The sequence below is a fragment of the Merops nubicus genome, unplaced genomic scaffold (genome assembly GCF_000691845.1).
Source record: "Merops nubicus isolate BGI_N331 unplaced genomic scaffold, ASM69184v1 scaffold4898, whole genome shotgun sequence".
Lineage (NCBI taxonomy): Eukaryota > Metazoa > Chordata > Aves > Coraciiformes > Meropidae > Merops > Merops nubicus.
In genome coordinates this window covers 18551-29009 of record NW_008627595.1, presented here as the reverse complement: position 1 = coordinate 29009, position 10459 = coordinate 18551, and the positions used below count along the sequence as shown (strand labels likewise).

Here is a 10459-nt window from a genome sequence, read left to right as displayed (position 1 = left end):
CTTAAACTACAACAAAACATTACACTTAAATATATTGCACAAAAAGCATAATGTATCCTGCCTGACTCTTCACAAAAATGGCCACATACACAGGAGAACAGTTACTGAACATCTCAAAATTTGAAGAGATCAATAAAATGCTGAGGAGACACTGGCATGAGACAGGTGTTTGGATCACTGGCTGTGCAGGGGTGTCCTGTGTCCTGCAAGATGAAGGAGAAAAAAAAGTAAGTTCTCTTTCCATATCCTAAATCTTCCTCCTCTCCCAATTTAAAAAAAAAAAAAAAAAAGGAAAAGCTCACATATATGTGCATACAACTACATCCACTGAATAAACTGGTAGGAACTTGCTCTTTTTAAGAACTCACCACATCTGTCTCTAAGTGTTTTAGACTAAGTTGTTATGAAAATAGGCCTTTCCACTTTGTGGTAGCACAGGGTAGCTTCATCTTTCAGGAAAAACACTCCAAAACCTTCTCCACCTACCAAAACCAGAAACTGAGTCAGAGCTCATGGAAAAAAAAAAAAGTTTCATATTCCTCATCCATTAACTTTTGGTAAGTGTAATTTTTTTTTTTTTTAAAGCATCTGCTTTGTTGAAGCTAAATTACCTATTTAATAAAAATTTGAAATTAACTAGTATTTTTGGGTGGGAAAAATGAGCTCCTTGCTTTCAAAGTGAAGGGCAGCAGACACTTCCCCCCAAAAAAACCTGAACAGCATGATGCAGCCAGAAAAGTTTTCCTGCCTTCTTTTTTTTTTTATTATTATTTCCCCTCCCCTTTTCGGTTTTGTGTCTCTCCTCCCAGCCCCCTTTTTCACACCTACTTTTCCCCTATATGAAAGCATTGCCTTAAAATAAAGTTAGCACCCAGGGAACTTAGGAGTACAGAGGAGGGACAGGATGGAGAGGCTTTGTCATTACAGATGCACTAAGCCTGCAGTGCTTTCTTTAATATGACAGTAATTTGAACTCGGCACAATTATCCAATTATTTAAGATTCAAATTTATCTTCAAATGAAAACTCTCCACCTTATCAGAACCCTCTAAAGGAGGGAAATGCTAGAGGTGCAATGAAAAGGTCCTAGACAGCTCAATGGAGAGGTTAAACACCTAAATTAATAATGCAGGGCTCAAAAAACTGTCCTCCCCACATTTTAAGGGGTTTCCCTCACTCTTCCACCAGCGTTCATGAATTCACCATGTGGGACAAAAAAACCCTAGAGTAAATACAAGGTAAATAGGGGAGACCACCGCAGTCTTCGTTCCCTTCAGTTCCATGGGAAATGAAGTTACATGCAAATTAGTGAACAGAAGGAGAGAACCTCCAAGTGAGATGCTTTTCCTCCCTTGGAAACTTCCATAAGGAAGGTGCTGTCAAAGACACCACATTCCTGTCCAAAGTCTTTGCAACACTGCAGTGCACTAGGTGACACACACCCTACTCAGCTTTTCCAGTGAGAACTGGTACTTTGTAATATACTACCTGCATTTCCTCATTAAGTTTACAGATGACTACATGCAAATATCACGTGGCAAGACCTCTTCATTCTCCTACTTTTTCAAACAATTACTTTAATGTCACCCCAAAAACAGTTGTTACATTCATGACACAGAGCGAAAAGCAAACAAAAAAAGAAATCAGACAAATAGTTTACAGCCCAGGTAGAACTACCTGTTTGGGGAAGCTGCAGATGAGAAAGAACAGATGACTCAGACCAGAAACGTTAAACCTAACACCTTCCTCTTGAGAGGAGATCTGCAAGGAAGACCCACACCAGGGCAGAAAGCCTCTCAAAGGTACCTGCTAATGAGCTATCACCTTCTTTAGCTATTGCCATGTCAAGGGCATGCAATTGCTTTTCTACTTTCCAGGAAAAAACACCATCAGAATTAGATTCTGGGAAAGAAACTAGGTTCTTTTAGTGCTTGTTAATACTCTTAAGTATTTTAGGCAGAACTTGTTACATTCTATCTGCTTTGCTCTGTGCATCATTGAAATGCTTTTGAAAGGTCTGCTCAGTCAGGAATTAGAGGTCTAATAAAAACCTCAGTAAGATCAGTTCTTGTAGCTTTTAGTTATTAAAAACAACAGAAACAGCAATTTTACAGTGAAAAAAGTGATGAGGACTGAAAATAAGAATCATAACTTTCCTCTAATTGAGTATTCCTCCTTCCAAGAAAAATGTATTTCTCTTGAAATTACATTTAGTCAATAGGGTTCAAATTGTATTTTCAATGCATCTACTTAAAGTAAACTAGAATTCTTTTATATTAACAAGAGAATTCACTACAAGGAATGTTTCCAGGAAAAAGCAGCTAGTTTTCCTCCTCAAATCTCATCATAGCTGAACACTAAGAAACTCCCACATAATCTTTGGAACTACAGTCCTCTGTATGATTTTTCTCATTCAGAAAGCAATGTTATAACTGCCCTACCCCAACTCTCCCAAGACACATGCAGCATGTTTTGGGAGCTTCTTTTCAGAGAGACTTTCATGAAAGCATGTATGACTTCAGCACTGCAAGCGGAGTCAAAGCAATTTTCCTACCCTTGCACTGAAGAAAGTTATCTGGGGTTCATGTTACTCTTTTTAGATTTAAGTACCCAGTTAAATACACCAGGGAGTGCAGAAACAGTCCACAACACCAAGTGCAGGGAAACTTGTTTCTTTGTAAGACGTGGCTGATCTCACTGACATCAGACACCTATCTTCATTACAAACTGAATTCTGGTCCCTAGTTTAGATGGCGTTAATAGGAAAGATGGCAATAAAAAAAAAAAAAATTCTGATGGAAAGTCATCACTACCTTACCTAATAGCTGCTGCTACATTGACGTAGGAAAATACAAACCAAGGAGTATCAAGCAATTGGAAATGAACACGTTATTCACTTTGACATTACTGAACAGTCAGCAATGAAGACAAATGAGACACACATGAAATACCTTGAGTAACAAAGCAAGGTGGTAGTCCTTTGAGATCGTGAAGGAGGAAGCAGGAAGGAGAGCCATAAAGTAAAAGAAGCAGAGTTAAGGTTTATTGAAGCTGAGGTTCATACACCATTTAGAAACACAATTTATTCTTGTGGCAAAACAAGCAACTGGAGAACCAAAACCAGCAAAAGCCCCAAGAAGACTAAAACCAAGTGTGAAGCATATCACTTCTGAGAACAGTTACCCTATTTTTCATAAAGGTTTGTGTACTGAAAGAAGAAAAGGTGTTTCAACCTCTGTGACCATCTCTGCGATAACTGAAATGTGCTAAGGAAATAGTGAGCTAAGAAAATAAAAGACAAGAAAAAAGAAAACACAAAATAAAATTTAAAATTGCAATGTTCCATAGTGAAATAGAAGACATAGTATACACAAAAAGCATTCAGAGGCATCGGTCAGTAATTAATTTGCACTTTTACACTACTGAAATTACATTTTTCTCACTTTCATCATGGCCAAATCTCTTACCAAGAAGTTACTTCTGACAGACAGTCATTCAATATGAAAAGTTTCCTATAATCGTTCCCTCCAACACAGAAGAGTGCAAGATGTTCTGTTATATCACTGTACTACCTACAATGAATTCAGGAGTCTCCTTCTTGTATTTAACATCACTATGGTCACAGATTTTAAACAAATAGAGGAATATAAATGCTGCCTCCTGAAAAGCTCTTAAAGTCTTGTTAAAAGTAATACTAAGATTATTAAAGCATACTGAAAAGTGAAGTCATTTCCCTACTTCAACTAATTCAATTCAGTAGCCATCAGTCCCTTCTTTTGCAATGCCTTCTTTAAAAGGACACAAATGTGCAGCCCCCTCATAATGTAATTTCTGGCAACACATCATTGCTTTCACAAAACGATGAAAATTCTTCTCCTCACTAGCTAGGCCTGAGGTTTGTGACTATTTCAGAACCTTGTTGTTTTGGTTCTTAGAAACTTTTAGCACTCACCATTAAGTTTACCCACAAATAGTTTCTACAGCTTATTTGCATCAAGAATGTCCCTTAGCTTAAATAACTTCACTAAGTAGTCTCACATTTATTCATCCCTTCTGTCTCTGAGAAGAATTTATGGAGAGCAGTCACATTCCTTACTAGCTTTAACAGAATTTAATTTAAAGGAAATTAACCTCTCCTAGTCTTCTTCATGCCCTGATCATGTAAATGCTTTTTCCTCTGCAGCTATTCCAATATTTTACTTTGCTCTTGAATGAGGGGAGGAAAAAAGATGCAATACCAAGAAGTGTTCAGCTCACTGCCTCAAGTTCTTCTGAATGCCTTGAAAGCAAAAGCTGCTCAATTTTTGAAGTATATCATTAAGAGAAGAAATTAAATTTTTACATATTATAAACTACCTGAAAAATCCAGTGCTTCCATTTCTTTCAAGATTCAAACCCTTGCTGCTTTTCCTCTGTAAAGTAACTGATTTCTCTTTTCAAGTTTTGGTTTTTTTTTTTTTTTTTTTAATTTTTTTTTTTTTTTTTTTTTTTTTTTTTTTTTTTTTTCCTACATGCCCAATGGAATTCAGCAGAGTAAGAGCTTCAGCTGAGATCAAAAAATTGTCAATTATAGATACAATTATATGTCAACCACTCATACATATTTAATGATCTGCCTAATCAAGTATGATACTGAAGCTTGAATGAATTGTCAAAGCCTAACAAAATGTTCTGATTAAGAAATATTTTCACCTAGCACAGAATTTTTCTATAACTATTAAATACCTCCTGTTCCACTTCCACCCCCTCCTTAGCTTCTCATTACCCTCTAGAAACCTTGGGAAAAGAAATGGCTGCAAGTGCCTGACCTAGCAGGACTGCTTTTGCCCCCTGTACCTCGAGTGACTAGTGCTGCTTCAGTCCCGCTGTGCTGTGGCCAGAGGGGCTGTTCTCCAGAGCAGCGATTCACCTCCCGCTGTCCCTGCCACCGTGGGTGCCAGTCCTGCAGGAATCAATTTGTTGACCAGCCTGTTTTGGCCTGATGAAATGTTTATTTTAAGACAGGGACAAGGCTTAGATTCCAAGATCTAAAGAAGGAAAGCTACAATGCAGGCTTGCGGAACAATCAGGTTGGGAGGCACCTCAGGAGGTCTCTTGACCAGCCCTCTGCTCAAAGCAGGGTAAACTATGAGATCAGGCCGTGCTTCTCAGATTTATGGATGTGGTATTCCAAATGCAGCCTGATGAGTGCCAAGTGAAAAGGACAATACCTTTCCTCAACCTGCTGACTCAGCCCTGGTTAAAACAGCCAATCCCTGACTCCTGCTACAGAATTTCAGTGCAGAAGCATGAAGTTAATCTCTAACCACAGCATCACTTTAAGACCTGCCCAAGTCTCCAGGATGAGGCAGTCAGCACTGGAATGGTGACCTAGTAGGTACTGCTCATCAGTCCAAACAAAGTACCTTTAGAACTTTACTGTGTTGTGATTCACTAAAAAATACAAAACCACAAATTGGGAGCTGTTATTCCAGCAGCAGACTGGAGTAGTCAAGGTAACAAGACATCTGCCTGCACAGGTTCACTGCCTCTTACTGTCACACATGATCTCTGAAGTTAAACATTTTATTCCAAACCAATTTCAGTCATTCCTAAATTAAAGTGCTTTACTTTCAATTATACCAAGATCAGAATAAAATAAATTTACTGTAGATAGCATTAACCCTTTACACAGCGAAGCCAGGCAATCCAAACAAATCTGATACCAAGGAGGCCCTCCTGCATGCATACCTTTAAAATTTCTGCTTTCAAAGAGAATATTTTACCCTACATAGTGGGCAACATGATGAATACTTACTATCCTGTAGTGAACAGTTCTTAAGTCAATTTGTGAATCTTGACAGGTTCTTCAGCAAATGCCCAGGCTTTTCACAGAAGCCAAATCTGACTACCTGCTTTCCTACTATTAATTTAGCAAAACGTAATAGTACTTGGAAGGGTTCCTATGATATCAAGAACACTCAGCTTGAAGACAACATCATCCAGTAGCATGCCACTTCTACGAAAGCTAGTTTAGCCTGTTAGACAGGCTAGGGTTTTTTTCTATGGAAAATAAAAAGCCTCACACTGACATGCAATTCCACTTGAAACCACAGACAAAAGGACACAGGAGTAACTCATTCTTGGGAATTAGAGTACAAGTATTTTTCAAGTTTTCTCAAACATGTCCTGGTCTGGTCCTTGAGTGGCAAAATTAAAGAAGTCTCACGAACTGGAAAGTTAGATTATGGTGCAACATGAAGCAAAAGCAGGACTATCTGTTCACACAGAAATTAAACAAAAATTCCTACAGACATTAAAATCAACGTAAGACAGATTGTGCTTCATGGTAAACACCAAAATCAATGTGAACTGCATCAGAATAATGTTTCAAACATTCCTCCAAGCTTCATATGGGACAGAAGCAAGAACAGAGAATCACAGAATGGTTTGGGTTGGAAGGGACCTTAAATATCATCTAGTTCTAACCCCCCCTGCCATGGGCAGGGACAACTTCTACCAGACCAGGTTGTGCAAGGCCGCATCCAACCTGGTCTTGAACACATCCAGTGATGGAACACCCACAACTTCCTAGGCAAACTGTTCCAGTGTCTCATCACACTCATAGTGAAGAGCTCCCTTCCTTACATCTAATCGAAATCTCTTTCAGTTAGAATCCATTACCCCTCTTCCTGTCACTACAAGCCCTTGTAAAAAGTCCCTTCCCAGATTTCCTGTAGGCCCCCTTCAGATACTGGAAGGCTGCAGTAAGGTCTCCCTGTACCCTTCTCCTCTCCAGGCTGAACTACTCCACTGTCTCAGCTTGTCCTCACAGAAGAGATGTTCCAGGCCTCTGATGATTTTCATGGCCCTCCTCTGGACCTGCTCCAACAGGTCCACATCCTTCTTGTGTTGGAGGCTCGACAGCTGGACACAGGACTCTGGGTGAGGTGTCAGGGGAGCAGAGTGGAGGAGGAGAATCATCTCCCTCAACCTGCTGGCCACACTTCTTTTGATGCAGCCCAGGATGGGGTTGGCTTTCTGGGCTGCACTTGCACATTGTTGGCTCCCGTTGAGCTTTTCATCAACCAGCACCTCCAAATCTTTCTCCTCTGTATAAAAATGCAGAGTTCTACACCAATATGGTAGGGATACTACAGTAATAAGTTCTCATTAGAGCTGTATTGATTGCCATGCCGTCATTAGAAGAGGGATTTCATAAAAGAGCTAGCTTCATATAAGTTCTTAACAAGTTTGCATAAGATTAAATAGATACAAGACACACAGAGTGCAACTCTTTCCACACGGCACTTTTCCTTGCAGTTCCCAGTACTGAAGTTATTAGATGTCAGTAAGTAAGAATGCTAAAGAACTACTTTGGAATTTAATACTGATTTTATATGGAAGTTTTATACATTATTTAGAAGTTTGATATTACTTGTGCAATCACATTTCACATGAGAAAGCTGACATGACGATCTCAATATTTTTCCTTTCAGATAATCAGAAGTAAGTTCAAAGAGCTGCTGCTGATCATCTACTTTCAAAGCTCTTACCTTCCAAAACAGAATACTACAGTGTCGACAGAAATGCAAGGTGTCCCCGTACTGTTCCTTTGTTGGGTAACATTTCTGAAGTGCAAAGTACATCAGCTTCCAGTCAATGTGACCTTTCTCTGATGGAATCAAATGCCTACAAAACTGGACATAAAATTAACACCTCCCTTTAAAATTGTTAAAGAACTAGTCAAAGATAAAGGACTGGAAAAAAAAGTAGCTAAACCAAAGTTTTGTAACTAGAATTCTTTGAAGTCAATAACATGACATCATGCATCTCTGCAAAGCAGTGAGAGAAATGTAGCCACAAAAAAGCAGAAAGTAAAAGACTAAAAATAGGAGGGTGCATATTTGCCAATAAAAAGTAGGCCATACACAACTGATTTAACTCTTCTCTTGAAATTATTCTAATTAACATTCCATGTAACAAAAGAGTAGTTAGAGCTGTAATTCATTTTATGCTTTAAAAACTCAGGAATTAGATTAAAAAAGATTGTGTATTACAAACAGTGGTTTTCTGTTAAGACAGTAACTATGTATTTAAATAATGCTTTTTCTTTTGTTTTAAAAGTATATACGTGATTATTTTTCACATTTACTTATGATCATTCTAGAAAGACAGCAATAATCAGTGATTGATGTGCTTCTTGAAGACAATCTGCATGTAATGATGATGCACAATGGCTGTTTCTCCCCAGCTTAATACACAGCCAAGGTTTAAGTATTATTTCCAGAAGGCTTCTGTTCCACTCCCTGTAGATTAATGCTAACACATTAAGGGCTTTCTTCACTCAAAAGACAACTCCTTGATGGGGAGGAGAACAACACTGGCTTTCTAACTTCAGGATGCTTAATTTCATAAAGGCTTCCCTGTGTAGTGTTCTCATTTTTTCCAAAAGTGCTCTTCAGATACTGAGTGTGTTTTTGTGGTTGTTTCAATGGTTCAACAAATATACTGCAGAGGACAGGAAAAACAACCTAGCATGATTCTGTAGCTTATTAAGGTAGTACACTTAAACAGAAAAAGCAGAATTTCATACTGGAAAAAAAAATAAATATATTTTTATAATTAATAACCTAGTAAGAAATTGAATGTGAACATCTGGGAACACACTGGAAACACTGTGTACAAGTGTCCTTTACAAGGCACAGGGCTAGCTAATTCTACTGAAATGCTTAAGTGATCTTTTTTCCAGTGTTGCCTTAGTAACTTATTCATGAAGTCTATTCTAAAGCCTTTCACCTCACCAAAATTCTTATTTGGGTCAACTGCACATGAGTTAATTGAACTTCGCTTCTACCTACCCTGTTATAATGCTACTTAATCTGGTAGCCACTGACCAAATGGTACCACTTCAGTCTGTCCAGTTTAAGAATCTGTATTTTCACTTCCTCCAGCTGAGAGCGTATTCAAAGCTCTTCCTCCAGCTCTGATGAAGTAACTTCTATCTCACAGCTTTATTTTCACCTAGTCTGATTTTCTCCCAGCATAGATTATATTACTGTCAGAAAACAAAGACAGTTCTGGAGGAACTCCTAGATAGCTTCAATGCTTTTTATGAGGAAGTAACAGAAAAGCACCATTTTTCTTTTTGTTCTTCGTTTCAAAGTCTCGGTCATTTGTTTTGTTATTTTTTCAGAAGTCCAATTTTGGCTTTACCAGACTGTTCTGAAAGTCTAATGTTGAGTCTAAAAGTTTGAGCAATCTGTTTGCCCACCTTGGTTAGTAAAAAACCACAAAAAACATAACAATGTAGGTACTAAAATTATAAACACCTTAGAAGTCTCCTCTACCACATGTACTGGGAATTGTGCCTTTTAAAAAAAGAATCTTTTAGGAAACCTTTTTTAAAATAATGCAGGGGAACAGCCTGATAGTTATTCTAAACTCACAGGTCTGCTGAATACAGTTTCTAGTATGAACCCCCCAAAACAAGCCATTTCACTATTACTGCACACTGTCACATTTTTATCTCAGAAAGTGGGAGTTCACACTTCATTATTAGTATACCATGTTGTAAAGATAAAGGCCGCATTTACACAATGATAGAGTTTATTACCTGTTTTTCTGCAAAATGGTACTGGCAGAGTTTCTTCCACAATTGCCTGTCTTCACTGAGCATGTACAAAGTTGGGGTCACTTGACCCAGAGTAATAATGTCCCAGCCATCAGAAAACCTGTATAAGATGTTATTCAGCATGTGGAGAGGGAGATCGCTGAGTGTAAGACCGTTGTTGACTTGCTGGAAAGAAGAGTTGAAGACTTTTTAACTACAAAAACTTAACAGTGTGAGGTACAAATAAGACTCTTACTTTAGAGGAATCTCAGGTCTTAGTTCAGTTTGTACAAAACCACTGAGTAATATCTATGGTTAACTCTGTGATACATTGATTACTTGGCTACCATTATTCCCCAACTGCTGTTGTTGAAAATGAAATGACTACCAGCACAGAAGGAGTTACAGGCTGTAGCTTTACAACTTACAGCTTTTCTACTGTTAAAATAAACATATCCTAAATTCTTTATTTAAATTTCAAATAATTTAATAACACTTCTGTTCTAAGAAAATAATTCAGGAGTATACAGTCTTGAAAACTACAATATATTCAATTCCACCCTTGAAAGGTGTGTTAAAACTACAGTTATAACAAATGTATGAACTCATTCTTTATAATTTGTAAGATAACTACAGTTTCTCAACTTTTATTAAGAAACACTGCATGTCAATTTACCTTAAGACAACTAGAATACAGAACATATTACAGAATATAGGACTGAAAAGCAGAAATACAGAATGAAGACAGTCTGAAAATCATCAGCAGAAGAGAGTAGGTTCATTTCTGAAGTGTGGAGATAGTTCCCCACATACATAAATGAGGAATTCCGCAGGGGGTGAAAGGTGAGAGCACTGAGAAAGTTTTCAT

The 10459-nt window shown here is 38.0% G+C and overlaps 1 protein-coding gene across 4 annotated transcripts in view; it reads right to left on the bottom strand.

Moving 5' to 3' along the window:
* Nucleotides 1-30: 30 nt before the first annotated feature.
* The window catches only part of FBXO25 (F-box protein 25), a 25009-nt gene continuing 14580 nt past the window's right edge, over nt 31-10459 (bottom strand). For 3 of the 4 annotated variants that reach the window (XM_008946354.1, XM_008946355.1, XM_008946356.1), the window contains 3 exons: nt 9595-9777; nt 7535-7678; nt 31-203 (listed from right to left, as the gene is read on the bottom strand). In XM_008946354.1, the coding sequence (XP_008944602.1) occupies nt 114-203; nt 7535-7678; nt 9595-9777 (417 nt within the window). In that variant the 3' untranslated portion in view covers nt 31-113. Of the gene's footprint in view, nt 204-2950; nt 2978-7534; nt 7679-9594; nt 9778-10459 lie in introns of all 4 variants that reach the window. The other variant, XM_008946353.1, reaches the window with a different exon arrangement.